Raw genomic sequence first — 19,818 nt, 5'->3', positions numbered from 1 at the left:
TTAAAGGGAGTTATTCTTCCATTGATGCCATTTTTACCTTGTCTCCAGATCTCCCAAGAACAACAAACAAAAAGGCCAGAAAGAAGCCAAAACAGTTTAAGCATAAATGTTATTCCTGTTTACAGGCCTGCAATTTGAGGAAGTTTAGCATGAGCCACCACTCTCTGCCAATATGTAAGAAAAATAATTCTTGGGAGCCTCTCTATTTTAGGATCTCCTTTAACTTCCCCGATCTTCACCGTCCTCACTATGCTTAGAAACTCCTACTATTCTTATTGTGGTCTTTCTCAAACTAGAGCGTCTTTGTGTTTTAAACCTCTTTCATGTAATCACTCATATAATCACTAGTTGGTGCGGGTCTTTGTGTTGTATTAAGCATTATAGTTTTTCACCATGCACCTTGTACCTAGAAGTTAATTGTGGTGTAACCAGCTTCCAAAGCTGGATAGTTATCTAAAAAAAGGTGAGAGTTACCTGTATATCTACGTACACATCCCTAGCTAGATTATATACTCATTTAGAGGGCTATCATTTTATTCATAGTTTTATCACCAGCTCCCCTCTTGATGCCTGATAATATAATAGGTTGGGATATTTGTTGACTAAATGAATAATATATTATTACAGTAACTCTTCACTTTTCTAGAGGTTACTTTTCATATCACTTGCCTCTTTGAATTAGGCATTTAGAGCTAGGAAGGAAGCAATTCCACTTTTAAGAATCTTCTCAAGGGGGCGCTTGGGTGGCTCCGTTGGTTAAGCTGAACCTTTGGCTCAGGTCATGATCTAGGGTCCTGGAATTGAGCCCCAACCTGGGCCCCCTGATCAGCAGGGGGTCTGCTTCTCTGTCTCCCTCTGCCCCTCCCCACTGCTCATCCTCGCTCTTTCAAATAAATAAATAAAATTTATTTCAAAATAAATAAATAAATATGTGTGTCCACATATAGATAAGTTTATAGCAGCATTATTCATAATAGCCTAGAACTGGAAACAGTTCAGATGCCCAGCAATTGATGAATAAATAAACAAAATGTGGTATATCCATTTAATGGGATACTGTTCAGCAATTAAAGGGAACACACTACTGATACATGTTGTAGTATCAGTGAACTCCAAAAACATTTACGCTAAGTGACAGAAGCCAGATGGAAAAAGCTACATATTGTGTGATTCTATTTTATAGGAAATGTCGAGAAAAAACAAATTTGTTGAGATGGAAAGTAGATCAATAGTTGCTTGGTGCAGCTCTTGCACCAAGGTGAGCTTAACTTTAGGCGCAAGGGAGCTTTTTTGGGATAATGGAGATGCTCTAAAGTAATAAGGTTGGTGGTTGCACACCTCTAAATTTACACAAATTATTTAATTGTTCATTTATCATGGATGAATTTAATGGTAGGGAAATTGTACCACAGTAAAGCTATGAAAAACAAATAATTTTGAGCAGCCATAAGTGGTATTTTAGAAAAAATGAAGTTTATTCAGAAATAAACTTTTTGGTTCTCACTATGTCAAGCTTGTTGAGTTTACTTAGGCGAAATTGTAACAAGTCTGTTTTCTAATGCACTGTACATTAAAGGTACTCTCATCAGGAGCAAATGGTAATTGACAGGATGAGAAATAGAAACTTCGGAAAGTATAGCCAGGAAGGACTGTTTAATGTTGGCTTATTACCTTGTATATGTCAGTAGCACCTGAGGCCATCATGACATGAATAGCTCAGTAAAATTATTGATTACAGTGATGACATCTAGTCAGTAAGAAAAGCTTGATTTATTTCTGTGTCCCCAGGTTACGAAACAAGGTAATCACATATTAGAAAAATTTATAAAAATTAATTATTAAAATTGAAGTAAAGGAACTAGTTTCATTTAGATTTTTATTTATATTGGAGAATGGTGCCTAATTATTTGCGGTAAATTATATTATTAACACAGTGTGCTATCTTTTGTATAAACCTGTTACACCTGACCAGCCACACTGTACTAGCACCTGTAATTAATGATTTTTCTAGTACTAATGATAAAATTACAGGATTTTCATTGGTTTGCATTAATTTGACCATCTTGTAACTAGAAATCTTAAACCTTCAGGATTTTTTCTGACGCAGGTTAATGCACTGAGGTGGTAACATAGAGATTGTTTTAATTTACCTAGTGCTACATAACAGACCACCCCAAATCTTACTAAGCTTAAAACAACAACTTATTTCTTATCATTCTGTGGGTTGATGGGGCAGTTCTTGTGCTTGTCTCACCAGCCTTACATCACAGCTGCGTTTACCAGGTGGGTTGGCTGGGGGATGGGCCTACTTCGGCTTAGTAAGATGCTGAGCTTCTTCTTTCCAGGTGATGCGCTGTCTGAGGCATCTTCACCCGTGGTAGTTTAGGGCAGTGTTCCCAAAAGCACAAAATCAGAAGCTATAAAGCCTGAAGTTAAGAGTGTCATTTCTGTTGCTTTTTGTTGGTCAAAGCAAGTCACAAGACCAGCTGAGATTGTAAGCGTGGGAAAGTAGACTACAACTCTTGATGGGAGGAGCAATAAAGTCTTATTACAAAAGCATGCATATAATCTTTAATTTTTTTCGCCTTTGTGTTCTTTAAAATGTAGAATTCTGCTTTTCAGAATTAAACAGATGATTAGCAATATAAACTGGAAAAAGTTTGTTTTAATATATAAAATGAAGAGGTTGAATTAGAGGAGTTCTTAGAAGCTTCAGTCTGATGAGGCGACAAATAAATACCAGTATTTTCTGTGAAGACAATAGCTTTAGCTTTGCTTGTTCCTATACAAATTTTATGTCATTCTATGGCAATTTGAATGTTGAAATGTATTGAAGAGGTGTTTTGAACTTTGAAATTTGATTGATCTATATTGGCATTTTACCCTCTTATGGTCTATTACTGTATCTGGAAAGTGAGTATAAAAAGATACTTAGATTGGGAAATAGAAAAAAGTTCTGGAGATAGATGGGAGTGGTGATTGCACTTTTAAGATTTTATTTATTCATTTAGAGAGAGAGAGAGCGCGAGCAAATGTTGGGGGGGTGGACAGGATAGAGTGGGAGGGATTAGGGTTACTTTTCCTAAAATTTATTTACTCTTTGTTCAGAAAAATGCATTTGAAATATTGACTAAAGTAGAATCATTTTGTATAATAAAAGGAGACTCCTACAAAATCCTACGAACCTTTTTAAAAATGAGTACTCTTTGTGTGAATTTGGATTTTCAGGTAATCTTAAGAGATTTGCTTTTATTGGATAGAATATGTCATTCTCTTTTGATGTTTCACATTTCCTTCTTTTATACTTTCTTATCCTGGAAAGACATAATGAAGTATTTTGCCCAACTTTGGGGATTTGTTCAAGGGATTAAATCACCACTCTGTGTTAGGATACATAAACTCATTTGAGACATGAGTTGATGCCTGATACTGCATTCATTTACAGTCAGCAGTGCAAAATTGACTTTGTGATTTTTATGTTGAGAATCTTGAGGATTGGTAGTTGATTGATTGTCCATCCATGTGCTGGTGTTCTTGGTGCTAGAGATACAGCAGAGAATGATACAAATGTCCTTGCTCTCATGGACTTAAGTTCAAGTTGAGATTTTAGACAACAAACAGTTAACAGAAATAAATATATACTTTGATTTGGAGATAAGTGATAGGAAGAAATAAAAAAAAGGATAAGAAGTTAGAGAGTAATGAGGAAGAGGAGACTGTTTTAGAGAAGAATGCTTAACAGTGGCTTTTCTGAAGAGAAGTGTGGGAGTGAGCTATGCAAAGAAGTGGCAAAGAGCATCCCAGACTTGAGAAAGAGCAAGTGCAAAGGCTCTGAGGTAGGGCCAAGGTTGGTGAAGTTGATTAACAGCAGGAAGACCAATATGACAACTACTGAGTGAGGCTAGAGTATGAAAGGAGATGAGGTCTTAAAGATAGGCAGGTGTCCTATTTAAATTTTATTCTGAGGACTTTGTATTTTAAGTATGGTGGGAAACCATTGGGATTTTTTAAAAGCCTTTTATTTTGAAATAATATTAGACTTAAAAAATTTGCAGAAATAGTGCAGAGAGTTCCCATCTACTCTTTACCCAGTATTAATATCTTGCATAATCATGCAAGTAAATCAGTTGCAATCAGTTTTTTGAGGTAGTGTGTTATTTTAAAATTCTCACTCTCCTGCTTCCATGTGGAGAAGACTGAAGAGGTAAGAGAGGAAGTATGGAGTCCAGTTTGGAGGCTAGCGTAGCGATGTAGATGCGAGTTGATGAGGGTGGTAGCTGACAGTTCCCTTAAAAGAGGTTTATCCAAATAGCTTCCTGGGACTCATATTTTTAAAAGCTTGATTTAGAATATCATACTAAAACTGCACAAAGCTTTCCCTGAGACCAAACTTCTGTACTTGGTTGTTTTTTAAGAGGAACAAAATACTAGCATAATTTGGACCAAGAAAAATATTGTGCATAAGCAATTTTGTTAATGAAAGAAGGTAGTAATTGAAATAGATGAATAAAGAACTATAGCCACATTTCTCTGTGTTGAAAATCAGTGAGTTGCTATCTTAGGCATTGGTTCCTTATTGTAAGTTGCCAGTAATTTTTCTCTCAAAGAATGAAAACTAGTAAATAGTACATTTCAGTCACTTTTGTCGATACTTACTTTGTGTGGAAAATGCTTCTTAATTTGACAGAGATTAATTACCAAGATTTTTGGATGCAAAGGTACAATCTCATTTTATGATCTGCATGGCTAATCTTTATCATGTTTATTTTCAGTTTTTACATATTTTACTTGAATGTTAAGAGTAATGATTCATAGTTTGAAATTTTAACGAAACCATTGTACAGATAATTTTGCTGATGTATATAGTTAATCTACGTATCCATGATATGCTTTTAAAGTATTAATGAATAGAATGAATTCTTCTCAGAGTTGTACTTTTCTAATGTTCTGTTCCGTAACTTCAAACGATTTATTACTAATTTATGTTCTTAAACTATTTCCTGCTTTTTGTTTGCTATAAAACAATTAGGTGATGAATTAAGAAAACTTTCTTCTGAATGTTGAACCTAAAATTAAGTACTTTTTAGTAGTATCTGCTCTCCTTCACTTGTAAGAACTAAATGGCAGCATTTTTTGTGGTTGAAGCCTGAAAGTTGTAGACACTTTTGCTCTTTGTTATAATTGAACTCTTTAATGCATAACTTTATGGAATTTATGTTCATTAAATAGGGAACATAATTGAGATGATTGAGTGAGATACTTGTAGAATATTTGGAACAATGTGTGGCAAGGAGTGCATGCTCACTTAATATTAACTCTTATTAGAAGTACTATAAGTAGTATTGGGATTATTTAAAATAGCCTTATTTTTGCTTGTTTTGAAGAAGTGGTCTGTGAGCCTCCTTTGTTTTTTACCTAATATTTAATGGGTAGCTTCTGAGTGTCAGGCACTGTCAGATGTTCTTATGTACATTATTTTGACTCATGATGAGGGTTTTAGGCTCTGAGAGATGAAGTCATTTGGTCGTGGTTGTGCAGTAAGAGGTAGGCTTTCTAACAAAACTACCCAAACCTGTCATTTTAGGCCCTTAGAGGTGAAGTCATTTAGTCATGGTTGTGCAATAAGAGGTAGGCTTTCTAACAAAACTACCCAAACCTGTCTTCTGTCATTGACATATAAAGCCCTTTTATTTTGTCAAAATCACTCATCTGATAGGTGTTTATATTGGATACTTTTTTTATGTGCAGAGCTATATGATATGGGTTGTGGAGACTGAAGAAATGAGTTTCATACACTGTCTTATAATGTTGGAGATAGCTGTGATACAAGGTAGAAAATGATATTATTAGAAATTATACACATTTAGAGGACGGAGATGTTGTTTGCATTCAGGGATGAAGTTTAATCAGGGATGGGATTTTTTTTTTTAAGATTTTATTTATTTATTTATTTATTTATTTATTTATTTATTTGAGAGAGAGAGAGAGAGCGGAGCAAACTCTGCCCTGTGTAGATCCCATTGTGGGACTTGATCCCTTGTGACCTGAGCCTAAATTAAGAGTTGGATGTTTACCAGACTGAGCCACCTACGTGCCTTGATGGTTTCTTGAAAATAGGTTAACATTTAAACTAAGTGATTTGGGAGTAGTGGGATTTGGACATCTCAGTAGAGGAACCAATAATGGAAACATGAGATATGTATAGAAAATAGTGAATAGTTTGTTTTGGCTACTGTGTGTGAATGAATGTAGGGGAAATTTTAGATTGAAAGGTAAATTAAATTTAGGACCAAATTGTGTAGGGCCTTGGAAACTTGACTGTTTTGAATTCAGACATTCATTAGTTGAGTGAATTTTTTTCAGTCATTGTAGAAGCTAGTTACATGTGGTTTGGGGAAATAAAATTGAATGAGAAATTTAGACCACAATGAGATTTTATTAAAAAGGGAAATTGGTGGGCATTCAGAATGCTAGAGCACTTTATTAGGAGTAAGGAAATGAGATTTCCAATCCTCGCCCTGCCATGAAGTAGTTATGTAACTTTGGAACACTTCTTTTACATTCTGTGTGCATTAGGTTCTCAGTATGTAAAATGAGGTTTGTATAAAAGATCATTAAAGCCATAATGAGATAGTGACTGTGTCTTTTTTTGTCCCAACTAGGATGCTGAAATTGATAGGAGGTACTATTAATAATTAAGCCCAGTAGCAACTGAATTATATTCTTGCTTATCTTAATGAGTCTTTCACCTATTATGTTTCAAAACTCAAATTTAAAGTACTAGAAAGCAAGAAAAAGGACTAAGACATTTAATTATAAATGTTTAATGTTGAACAAGGTAAAGATAGTATAATCTGAGGAAATAGAACCTTTTAAAAGTTATTTATTTTTAATTGAAGTATAGTTGACACACAGTGTTCCATTAGTTTCAGGGTGTATGGCATAGTGATTCCAGAAGTTTATATGGTAATACTATGCTTACCAAAAGGGTAGCCACTACCTGTCACAATATAGTGCTGTTGTTATAACACCATGGCCTATATTCCCTGTGCTATATGCCTTTTATTCCCATGACTCACTCATTCTATCACAGGAAGCATGTGCCTCCCACTCCCCTTCACCCATTTTGACCATCTGCCACACCCTGGAAATAGAATCACTTTTAAATAAGTATCTGCTTGATGTTAGAAATGGTAATGATTAAAAATGTGCATATGAACATGGAATTGTTTTGAAATAGATATATTCTTCAAAATAAAGTCAGTCTCGTAGATAAAGCTAAAAACAGTTACACATCGGAGCGCCTGGGTGGCACAGCGGTTGAGCGTCTGCCTTCAGCTCAGGGCGTGATCCCGGCGTTGGGGGATCGAGCCCCACATCAGGCTCCTCCGCTATGAGCCTGCTTCTTCCTCTCCCACTCCCCCTGCTTGTGTTCCCTCTCTCGCTGGCTGTCTCTATCTCTGTCAAATAAATAAAATCTTTAAAAAAATAGTTACACATCAATGTAAGTGTACACTTCAATATGTCTGGCATTTAGAGGAAGTAATGAGGTACTTCATTTACACATGATATCTAGACAGAATTCTTTAGATGTCTTTGGGGACTGAAGTCTTTAGGGTAGTTTATCCTGTGTTAGCTGGGTCTACCAGACTGCTGTTCTTACTATTCTAAATAGTCTTGTAACAGTTTTTTTTTTTTTTAATCTTCCCTTGATGTTATACTCACTGCTGTAAATTTTTTGGCTTATCATAATGGTTTGGTACAATTATATGGAGAGGCATCTTTCCCCTGACCTTCCTGTATAAGTAAGAACTGCATGAGAACTTCACAATTGTGTGGATTTGGTAGCAAGTTTGTTATTTCAAACCACTTTCCCATATTTTCTAGTTTTCTCATATTCTACATAAGTGATTCTCAGACATTTAATGTACATTCAGATCACCTGGATATTTTGTTAGATCTGCCACGAGCCTGATTCGTGGATCTGCCGTGGGCCTGAGAATCTGCTATTCTAATAAGCTCCTAAATGATGTGGAGTTGCTGTTCTGTAGACCACACTCAGTATTAAAAGTTCTGGAAAGTTTATTGGAATTCTGTCAGTCTTATGATATACAGGGCATTAAATATGGCTGTATTCTTTCAGAACCTATATTGATAGTTTTAAAAAGAAAACTTAGGACTTTTGTAAATCTAATAATACAGTTGCTTGAATAATATTTATCTTTTGTATTCACATTTCCCTCTTTCATATTTACCAGTGTCTTAACCCTAGTTTTGCTTCTTTCTCATTTCCTTTTTTGTTGTTGCGGTTTTTTGCTTTTGTTTAATGTATTATCGTGTTTTGTGGATCTGGTCAGGGAACCGTTACTGTATTTTATGTTTGTATCTACATTTTATTTTGCATGCGTAACGTGGCTTTGCCTGGATGTTCTTTTTGGTAAGTTCCAAATTTATAAAGCATATTGTTTTTTTGTAGTGTAAGTTACAGTGTTTTTCATCGTTTTTTTTCCTCTCACTTCTAGTAATGTGATCATGCTCATGAGTTGTTTTTAATTTTTTTAAAGAGTTCATTTGACATTTGCCTAACATTTTCCAACTTTCCTTAATAGTAGTACAGTTTGATACTAATCTGCTTTGATTGGTTTTATAGCCTCACACTGTCAGTTGCTGATCACTATTAGCAGTTGCTGTCTTAAGTATTTTGGTTTTTTAAAAAGCCTTAATCATCTAGAGATAAACTGTTCTAAGAGCTTGTGCTTCCATAGCAGTCATAAAAGAAGATAGTTTATAGTAAAATTAAATGTCTTTGTTCTGAATGAACAATGCATTCTAATTTTGTTTTTACAGCAACAGCTTGCACAGCTACAGAAGGAAAAATCAGAGATTCTGAAAAATCTGGCATTGTACTACTTCACATTTGTAGATGTTATGGAATTTAAGGTAATATATTTTAATATGTAGAATTTAACATAGAATGATGTTTGTTAATTGTATAAATTGCTTTATCACTTGTAGATAATAAAATTTTAATTCTTCTAGAAATAAGATTTAAAATACATTTTATTTGTGTGTGTTTTCTAAATTTAGTATTGTTTATATAGGTAAAAGATTAAAATAAGCTGTATTTTCAGGACCATGTTTGTGAATTGCTGAATACTATTGATGTTTGCCAAGTCTTCTTTGATATTGTAAGTATTGTTTTCAGAAAAATTTCCCATTCTCTTCTGGTTTTCTAATAGAACTGAGGGGGCTGAATATTTTTCTTCAGAAAAAAATCTTCACGACTAGTGTGTGAAATTTTAGCATTGTCAATTTGGTTTATTTTGTAGCACTTTTTTAAGGTAAGGAGTTACAGTGTATTCTCTATTTTACTTGTTATTTGTGACTGGATATAAGTCTTGCACATATCGGAAAATAGTTGTTAATATTTGTATTTTATTTTAGAAGGCCCAATTAAAAAAAGTTAAGTGAATAATATCTTTTTCTATAAAAGACATACTTGATGGAATCTTTCTTAGGTAAGATAATTTCTACATACAGGAAGTCAAAGTGAAAAATGTCTCCATTGACAATTTACTTAGTCAATGAATTTTATTACTTATTACTTAATACTCCTTTTTCTTGCTTAGTGAGATTGGCTCCATATGCCTTCTTATTCTCGTTTTGCTTATTCTGTTAAACTATCATCAGTTAAGGCAATAACAAACCTTTTTTCATCCATAAAATTGTGTCACCAACACAAAACTGTTACCTGTAACTTCCAAATTTTAGGTATGTTTTTGGTGAAAGGAATTAGAATCTTAGAAATGGGGTAAAATAAATAACTATAGAAAATTATTGGCTTTCAGTAGTTGCCATGAAGATTTTTAGAAGTCTTTTTTTTTTTTTTTTTAAAGATTTGATTTAATTATTTGACAGAGTGAGAGAACACAAGCAGGGGGAACAGGAGAGGGAGAGGGAGAAGCAGGCTCCCTCCTGAGCCACCCAGGCATTCCTGCCATGAAGATTTGTGTGTGTGTGTGTGTGTGTGTTTAAAAGTTTACAAAATAAGGAGTTAAACTTGATTTTTGTTTTCTAGACTGTGAACTTTGATTTAACAAAGAACTACTTAGATTTAATCATAACCTATACAACACTAATGATACTGCTGTCTCGAATTGAAGAAAGGAAGGCAATCATTGGATTATACAACTATGCTCATGAAATGACCCATGGCGCAAGGTAGACCTTCATTATACAGATCTTTGTGAAATTCTCAGTTTGATGGCTAACAACTCATTGAAATTTGGTATGTCTGTTTTAAGTGACCGAGAATACCCACGCCTTGGTCAGATGATTGTGGATTATGAAAACCCTTTAAAGAAGATGATGGAAGAATTTGTACCCCACAGCAAGGTAAGACCTGGTTTTTAGATGCACTTAGTAGGCATGTGAAATGCAGGGTCAGGAGATCGAGCCCCGTGTTGGGCTCCATGCTGAGCCCACATGGCGTTTGCTTAAGATTCTCTTCTCTGCCCACCCTCTGCCACTCCGTGTGTGCTCTTTTGCCTGCTCTCTAAAAGATAAATAAATAAATAGGCATATGAGATGGCATAAGGGTGAATAGTTAGAGTGATAAACTTCTTTTATGAAAAACGTTATAATGGGATATGAATAATAGCTGTGTATGGTTTTATCTCATTGTGAACCAGAGAACTCATTAGTTAGAGTCCAAATAGTATTTGGAGACTCAGGGATCATTCGCTATAGTTTTTAGATTTGGTATAAGGTATAGAGGTAGTGGAGTTTAGTATTTGAGAATGTCTGCTCTGATACCAGACTACCTGGGTTCTAATCCCAACTCTGCCAATTATTAAGTATGTAATATTGGGCAAGTTATTTAACCAAGTTCATTGTATCTCAGTTTTCTTATCTGTAAAAATGGAATAATAGTACCTACCTCGTATGGTTGTTAGGATGATTAAATGAGTTACTTCATAAAAAGTATTTGGATATATAGTATTTGATACATTATAGCTATATTATTAATAAAGTCTCTTAATGAGAAAAAATGATGAGTTTTGAGAAAAATAATTTGGAATATCTGTCTTTTACAATATATTAAAAAAATAGTTCTTAATGAAACAATTTTGGTTCAGAGGAGTCTTGCCATGTGGCTTCTCTGCAGTAGGGCTGATTGAATGTTCCTAAACACATCAAGGAAATGTATAGGTATCTCATACATCCTTATTATAGATCAGGAAGTTGAGGGCTGGAGAAGTGACATAATTAGTCATTTGGCAGTAATAATGGCAAAACCAGAGCTAAAGCCCAAGATTTCAGAATCTTGGTTCATTCTCTTTGAATGATGAGAGTTAGACATTTTAATGATACACTATTTTGTATAAATCTGTTAATGTCAAGAATTTTCCTTCAGTTTTCTTACTCCTGTGAGAATTCTGAAAATGCATTTATAGAAGATATGTTAGCAGTTTAATTTTTTGCATAGCTGTATTATCCCACAAATTTATATAGGTTTAATGTTTTAAAGTTATTGGATCATTAGTTAGAAAGAAGCTAGTGGATGGCATCAGCTTTGAAGTAAAAATCAGCATTGTAGTTGGAAGTATCGGGATTCCTCAGAGTCCTGAGCATATCATAGTTATCTGTCTCTGATTTTGGTAGTGCTTTTTCCTCACCTAGAACTGTCTTTCCTACTCCTCCCTTGTTTTCTCTGTGGATCCGTTTCTGACTTCTTGCCAATCATGTATGGCCTTGTTTTATTTACCCACTTCAGATTTGTTTCTTTTCCCACTTAGGTGATGAAAATTTCCTTAAAGGCTGTTGGATCTCTTTTTAGGTTCTCCATAATTATTTGCATATACTAGACTATTAAATTGCTTGAGGAGAATTATCCATTTGAATTAGACCATTTATTTCCTAATCATGATTTTTCTGATGTTCCATGATATCTGTTTTTTTTTTTTTAAGATATTCATCTTTTCTTTTCTTTTCTTTCTTTTTTCTGGAGAGTGTGAATGGGGGGAGAGGCAGGGGGGAGAGAAAATCTCAAGCAGACTCTGCGCCGAGTACGGAGCCCAACAGAGGACTTGTTCCCACAGCCCTGAGATTATGACCTAAGCTGAAATCAAGTCAGATGCTTAACTGACTGAGCCATCTAAGCACCCTAGTATCCCAGGTTTTGGTAGAAAGTCTATCCTATATATGCTAGGATTTGTTAAAATTAATTTAATTTTAAAAATATATTTATAATCACTTGGTAGAGTATAATAAAAATACAGATTTCTGGGGTCTACTCCCTGAGGTTCTGGTTCACTAAGTTTTAGGTAGAACCCTGGTTTCTGTTTTCTGAACAAATCCCATGGTAGCTCATGTGCAGCCTGATTAAAGAGTCACTCTTGGGGGCGCCTGGGTGGCTCAGTCGGTTAAGCATCTGCCTTCCGCTTGGGTCATGATCCCAGGGTCCTGGGATCGAGCCCTGCATTGGGTGCTCTCTGGCTCGCTCTCTCTCTCTGTCAAATAAATAAATAAAATCTTTAAAAATATAAATAATAAAAAAAATCACTCTTGTACAGAAATTTTAGGAAGCTAAGATGAGTAGCAAAGCACAGTTAAAAGCAAATAAGCAGATGAGAAGAAACATTAAATACCTGGGTGATAAAGCTGTAATTAACAGTCCCAATAGCAAAGAGAAGTTAACTAATTTATTAAGATAGAGTACATTTTTTATAAGGCATTCTTTGGAGAAATATGAAATATGTTGAGTTCTATTAACACTTAGTCATATAACCCTAATGTTCTATTATTTCAGTGTGAACTATCAGAATACAAAAGAATGACACTAGGCTTCCTACCCCTTTTGAAATAGAGATCCTAAAATTGCCAAACATTTTAACTTCTAAGGAAGTAACATGATTTCCTGAGCTAAGCTCTTGCCCAGGAATGCAGAATCTGTGTTGCTTTTATGAAATTAAAAAAAAGAAATTGAGAGGAGATAGCCAGAGCCACCTCAGGTATTATATGGAGCATAGTTGTAATTAGGCTTTGTACTTTGAGGATGATACAGTTAGAAACATACAGTAGTTAGAGCTGAAATTTAAATGGAAAGGGAAAAAAAATTATTCCTCAACTTCCTTTTTTCCTATTTTAATTAGTCTCTTTCAGATGCACTGATTTCTCTTCAGATGGTGTATCCTCGAAGGAATCTTTCAGCTGACCAGTGGAGAAATGCCCAGCTATTGAGTCTCATCAGTGCACCTAGTACAATGCTTAATCCTGCACAGTCTGACACTGTATGGTTCTGTTTTTCCCTTTTTGAATGGAAATAGAAAAGTTGATTTTTAAAAAATATCAGTTATGCAGTGTTGTTGCAGTTTTTCTTATTAATATTAGCCTATCAGTGAAATTTATTGTGGAATGCTCAGTAAGTTATACTGTTGAGTTTTTTATTTCTAAATTCTGATGCCGAGTTAGTACAATTAGTGTAAGTATTTTCTTTTAAAAGTTAAATGTTTGTTCTGTTATAGTAGAAAATTTGGAAAATGCAGAAAATTTTAAAGAAGAAAACAAAAGTCACCTGAATCTTCATCAACTAGAGAAAATCATTATTACATTCTTTCACACAATGGACCCTTGAACAACACAGGTTTGAACTGTGTGGGTCCACTTACACCTGGATTGTTTTGATAAATACTGTAATTACAGTATTTTCTCTTTCTTAAGATTTTCTTAATAACATTTTTTTCTCTAGCTTAATTTACTATAAGAGTACATTATATAATATGTATAACGTACAAAATATATGTTAATTGACTTTATGTCATTGGTAAGGCTTCTGGTCAATAGTAGGCTATTAGTAGTTAGTAGTTAAGTTTTTAGAAGTCAGAAGTTTTAGGTGAATTTTCAGCTACACAGGGAGGGAAGGTTGGCACTTCTCACCCTCACGTTGTCCAAGGGTCGACTGTATTTTCAATCTTTTCTCTATGTATATGAACATAGGTGTTCTGCAGATGGAGAATACACACGCATAATTACTGATTTGGATGACATTGAGCATCCATGTACATAAATCATTTTTAACTTGATTAAAATATTATCCTTTGGAATATTACAAACTCTGAAATAGACTTGGGAAATTTGGAATAGACTTTTGGATACTTATCATTTACCAGATTGAAGATAGTTTAACAACAATGTTATTTTAAGGGAGGTTTCAGGGAGTGTAAATGTGAAAGGGGCCCAGCTCTCATTGTCCTTTAGGGACTGCATGTTTAAATATAAATTACAACACTTTTATCCAACTTTTCAAATACGTCATGTGGTATTTGAGCCATGAATTGAGTAATAAGAATTTTTAGGAGAAAGAGAAAGAGTGACTCAGCACAAGATTTGTTTTTTTAGAATTTCTTTTAATCACAAATTTGTGTGTTCTCTTTTTAAGATGCCTTGTGAATATCTCTCTTTGGATGCAATGGAAAAATGGATTATCTGTAAGTAAAATTAGTTTTGTAATTACCCCTCAGGTATTAAGTTTTAGAGAAAAATATTGGGTAACATAGATTACTTCTGTGCTAAGCACTGTACTCAGCCTTCTCAGTGCCTTACCTCATTCAGTTCTCATACTGACCCTCTCAGGATAGATAGTCTGTTTTATAGATAAGGAATCTAAAGCTTAGTCCACATAGCTGATAAGTGACAAAGACAAAATAAGAACCCAACCTAATGCCAAGGCTCATGGTACATTGTATTGCCTCTCAATGAAGTCATCAAAACTACATTTTTGTTTGGTTTTTACTGATTTTTAAAAAATACTGTGTTTATTCAGTTAAGGTTTTTGATTTTGATTTACTTCAGTACATTTAATAGTGACTCGTGGTTGGCAGTTAGATACATGGAGGATAAAATTACTAGTTGTGCTCCTGAAAAGTTCACAAACTATAGGGGAAATAGACACAGTGACCCACAGATATAATACAGAATGAGAATTGCTATGATAGAATTACTTCTAGCACCCCGAAGTCCGGTGGCAGAGGGGAATAATTTTGAGCAGTTTGTGTTTTTTACTTCTTCTGGTATTTGTTTCTTGATTTATTAGCCATTAGGTAGTATTTGTTGACTTTTGATTATAGTATGTCTCAAACTATAGTGAAGGACCAGTTTTCTTTTTTTATTTCTATTTTTATTTTTTTTAAGATTTTATTTATTTATTTGACAGAGATAGAGACAGCCAGCGAGAGAGGGAACACAAGCAGGGGGAGTGGGAGAGGAAGAAGCAGGCTCACAGCAGAGGAGCCTGATGTGGGGCTCGATCCCATAATGCCGGGATCACGCCCTGAGTCGAAGGCAGACGCTCAACCGCTGTGCCACCCAGGCGTCCCCAGTTTTCTTTTTTTAAATTTTTTTTTTCGATTGATACTTATATAAAATACGAATTACTAAACTACTAACAACTAGAAGTGAATTACTAGAGTTACCAGAAATAAAGTAATAAAGACACAAATTAGAGCCCACATTTTTAATTATTAGATTCAGTTTAGTCTAACAATTAGATTATTACTAGGTTTCTACTCCTAATTGTCAAATTTTTGTGAAAGTTTCTAAGTATTTTATTTCTTTATTTAATCTCATTATGCCCTGGCACTTTGAATAGCACTGTTATTAGTATGAAAGAGAGCACATACTCTTTTCTGGAAGATTTTATTTATTTATTTATTTATTTATTTATTTATTTATTTATTTAGAGTGTGCACACATGTGAGTGGGTGAGGGGGGCAGACGGAGAGGGAGAGAGAGAGAGAATCTCAAGCAGATAGGCTGAGCATGGAGCCTGTCTCAAGGCTTGATCTCACGACCCTGAAATAATGACCTGAGCCAAAATCAAGAGTTGGATGCTTAACTGACTGAACCATCCAAGTGCCCGTCCTTAGCCATTTTATTAATTATATTTTTTACATTGATCTGTTTTGTGATACTTACATTTTCTTCTATAATGATAGTTAAGATTTTAATCCTTTCTCTTAGTTGACTCAAAACACAGGTTTCAAAGTGTTGATTTTGCTGAAATGTATTGTGATCCTTGATTGTTCATGTTTATGGAAGTGTGGCTGTAGAACAGAGGTGATCAGTAGAGTTACATGGCATGGGTGACCTAGAGTTAATAGCACTAGTTCCCCCAGCCTGTACAGGAATGCTGATCACAGGGCTTTGTATGATGAGCAGGGAAGTGGGTCAGAAGGCAGACTACCCCAATTGGGGATACAGGGATATAGAGAAGGCAGACAGATTTGGGATGACCACAGTTGCCGAGGTAAGGAAAGTGTTTACTCTGAGTGTTGCTGCTTTCATGTAATTGAGCCTTGAATAGAGTTAACAGAGGTTAAGAATTACCTTAAACTCTGTACTTGTCTTTTTGACCTCGATATTCATAATAGGACTTTTCTGTAGAAAGTGGTCTATTTTCTTTAGCACTTTGCTTTAGATTAGTTCAGAGTGTGGTCCCTGGGTCAGCAGCATCACCTAGAAACTTGTTAGGTACACAGAATCTTGATTTCCACCTTAGACCTGCTGAATTAGACTGTGAATGGATCCTTGCAATCTGATTTAAAAAATCATAAGCCTTGCCAGTAGTTCTGATGCAAGCTAAAGTTTGAGGATCACGGGTCTAGATTATAGGCTGGGGCCAAGAGTTACTGAGAGTCTGGAATGTTGAAGACCCATCTATTTGGAATGCAGTTATAAAATAACTTATCCTAATGTTCTTTTCAGGGTCTATTCTTGCTATATTGGTTGGATTCAGAGGACTCCTTGGGAAAGATCTCTTTTCATCTCTGGAGTTTTGGGTTACTAATTCCAGTCTCTTTTTAAATTGATAGTTGAGTTCTACCTGCTTTCTATCCTAAAAGATTTTCTCTAACTTTCTTGTCTAGTATTGGTCTTTTATCTTGTTTTCCAACATTTTTGTGGCTTGAAACATTTAAAAAATTTTTTTCTGTCCTTTTATTGGGACGTTCGTGGAGAAAGGAGGGTATTGTGTGATTTAATAAACCATCCTAATCTTGGGCAGTCAAATTTAAATTACATTACCTCTTTTGATTCTATCATAAACAAATGGATATACTAAATTTAAAGGTAATCCATATCTTAAAAAAATAAAATATATGGTAGCCCATAATATAACTGCTAATATTTTTAGAGAAACCTTTTATTGTCAGCAGCAATTTTGTGAATCTAAGTATTCAACAAGGCATAAGACACTAAGTGAGATCTCTTTTTACTTGAGTTAAGAGTAGAAGGTCATTATATAAGGCAAGAATCTTTTACAAACAATTTCTCTTGAGGATTCTTTAAATTTCCATACATGTATTCTATTTCTTTGCTTGTGTGCCAGATTGTATAATTGGCTTGTGTATAGGGGTCCTGTTGCGTTAAATATATTTTTATGTGTTTCAGGAAATTTGAGAAAGTTAAATACACTTCTGTACATATGACTCTACAGTATATGCCTACTTAACTTAAAAAGTTAGCTTGCTTGTGTAGTGGCCCTTTTAAAAGAAGGTTGAGCTAAGAATAAAAAGATAAATGGCAAGTTGTATGTTAGTGATTCAGGAGTTTAAAGGTGGGAGTGACTACTGAGAATCCTAGGGAAATTTCACAGGAAATAGGATTGGTTTGTAATTGGCCCATTACAGTACCTTGCGTACAGCAGGCACTGAGTAAATTTTGAATGAATGACAGATGAGGTTTTGTGGCTTAGTGTGGAAGGCTAGAGAGGGCATCCACAAACATATATATGACTGTACATTGCTGTAGGATCTCCAAAGGAGATAACAAAAGGTGAAAGACATATTTGAATTCATATACTAGAGAGCAGCATAATATATTGAAAGAATCTTAGACTTTAACGGTAAATACTTGAGGCTAACTCTAGCTCTAACATGTTAATGGTATAACTTTAGGTAAGTCATTGAACCTTCGTTTTTTCAACTATAAAAGAGAAGATTACCATCTATTTTATCTGCTCCACAGAATCATGTGAGATAATATACGTGAAAACTTATTTGGTAAACTATGCATTGCTCTGAAAATGGAAGATGCTATTGCATTTCTTCTAGTGATTTCGTAAAGAAGATTAGTCTTATTTTTCAGTTAACAGTTGTAATGATTATTGTCTTATGTGTTAATTAGTAACTTCTGATCTTTGGCTTAAAATATTTTATAAAGGTTTTTGAAAATGTCTCTTACTCATTTATTAAAATGACTTCTTACCCAGCCCAGAAGCAACATTTCTTTTTCTCATCAGTGTGGGTTGAAAGAAGTGATTTTGCAGAATACAGAAAATTATTGAGAAAAATACTGTTATCATCTTGTATGTATATGAAATATTACCTGTCACTTGAAATCTTCAGCTTAGTGATTATATTTATATTTCTGAAAATTTTGAAAGCTACTTTGTAACGGAAAGATTTTAATTTTGGAATTCTTTTATATTTGTATTTACTTTTGTTTTTTTAAAGTTGGCTTCATTTTGTGCCATGGGATTCTAAATACTGATGCGACAGCATTGAACCTTTGGAAGCTAGCTCTTCAGAGTAGTTCTTGTCTCTCTCTCTTTCGGGATGAAGTTTTCCACATTCACAAAGCTGCAGAAGACTTATTTGTAAACATACGAGGGTATGGCATTTTCATTTATCTTGTCTTTTTTTGGAGAAGGGTAATGAGTGGATTATCTTTATTGAAGTTTGGTGATAGAGAAGGTCATGTCATGCAAGAAGATACCACCTGTACTCTCTTACTGGCCATAGCACGTTTTTTTTTTTTTTTAACAATCATCCAGATACGGTAGTATTCATATTTTTTATAGGTAACTTCATAGATTAAAGTATCTAGTGTTTCTGCCCTTTCAAAATTTGTATCCTAGGATAAAGAAGATGTGTCCTCTTTTGCAAATCATGATACGGATATAGACATAAATATTGCTAAAAGTACCATATATATTTTAGAGTTTTGACATTTTTGTAAGTGCTGTTTAAAAGTATGTGAGTCAATCAAAAGCTCTTCTTTAAATTAATTACTACAATTACAGACGTCAAACTGCTCACATAAGAAATCAGGTTTCCTTTTAATAAGGTGTTCCAAGTGACTCATTCATATTCATTCCCTGTAAACCAAAGAGTTCATACAAATTTGTTTCCTTGAAATTTTTAATGCCTGCATTTCTTTCCACATGAGGGTCTATAGACAGTATGTAAAAGGTTGAACTCAGAGTTGGTAGCAATTTTGAAATCTTTTGAAATTAGGAGCATCTGAAATATTCTGGGATGCCCTGTAACTGAAAATGTTGAATAATTATGTTTGTCTTCTTAGTTTCAGATAGAAATGAAGCTTACCTACATTTATTTCATATCGAGTTTACAAATGTCTTGATGAAATTGAGATGAAGCATCTGTTATTAAAAAATAAAGATCTGTTTAACACTACCAACTTAAGCCTCAAATTTTAGTGTGTGTAAGAATTACAGGTTCATGAACATCATCCCTAACTTGTATTTCCTATATTTGTATCTTGAAGAGGCTAAAGGAATCTGCTTTCTTTCCCCCAGTAATTTTTGAAGTAAAATTTAGACAAAAATGCATAGATTTTAGGTGTCAACAACTTTGTGTGTGAATGCCCTAGGTGATCACCTAGATCAAGATGTAGAACATTTCCATCATCCCCAGGAAATTGATTTGTACCCCTTTTGGTCAGTACTGCCACCCCTGATCTCCCACCTCTCGGTCCCTTTATCAGGTGACCACTGTTGTGATTTCTGTCACTGTTGGT

At 34.5% G+C, this 19,818-nt stretch overlaps 1 protein-coding gene across 1 annotated transcript in view; it reads left to right on the top strand.

The window, feature by feature from the left end:
- The window catches only part of NCKAP1 (NCK associated protein 1), a 99,655-nt gene that overhangs the window by 25,024 nt on the left and 54,813 nt on the right, over positions 1-19,818 (top strand). The window contains exons 3-9 of the mRNA XM_045806268.2: positions 8,848-8,940; positions 9,132-9,188; positions 10,079-10,221; positions 10,305-10,395; positions 13,155-13,292; positions 14,441-14,489; positions 18,513-18,669. Coding sequence (XP_045662224.1) covers positions 8,848-8,940; positions 9,132-9,188; positions 10,079-10,221; positions 10,305-10,395; positions 13,155-13,292; positions 14,441-14,489; positions 18,513-18,669 — 728 coding nt within the window. The remainder of the gene's footprint in view (positions 1-8,847; positions 8,941-9,131; positions 9,189-10,078; positions 10,222-10,304; positions 10,396-13,154; positions 13,293-14,440; positions 14,490-18,512; positions 18,670-19,818) is intronic.

Source organism: Ursus americanus, chromosome 1 (genome assembly GCF_024610735.1).
Source record: "Ursus americanus isolate L20-20 chromosome 1, mUrsAme1.1.p, whole genome shotgun sequence".
Classification (NCBI taxonomy): domain Eukaryota; kingdom Metazoa; phylum Chordata; class Mammalia; order Carnivora; family Ursidae; genus Ursus; species Ursus americanus.
The sequence above is the reverse complement of the archived record's forward strand: the minus strand, read 5'-3'. Positions and strand labels throughout refer to the sequence as shown.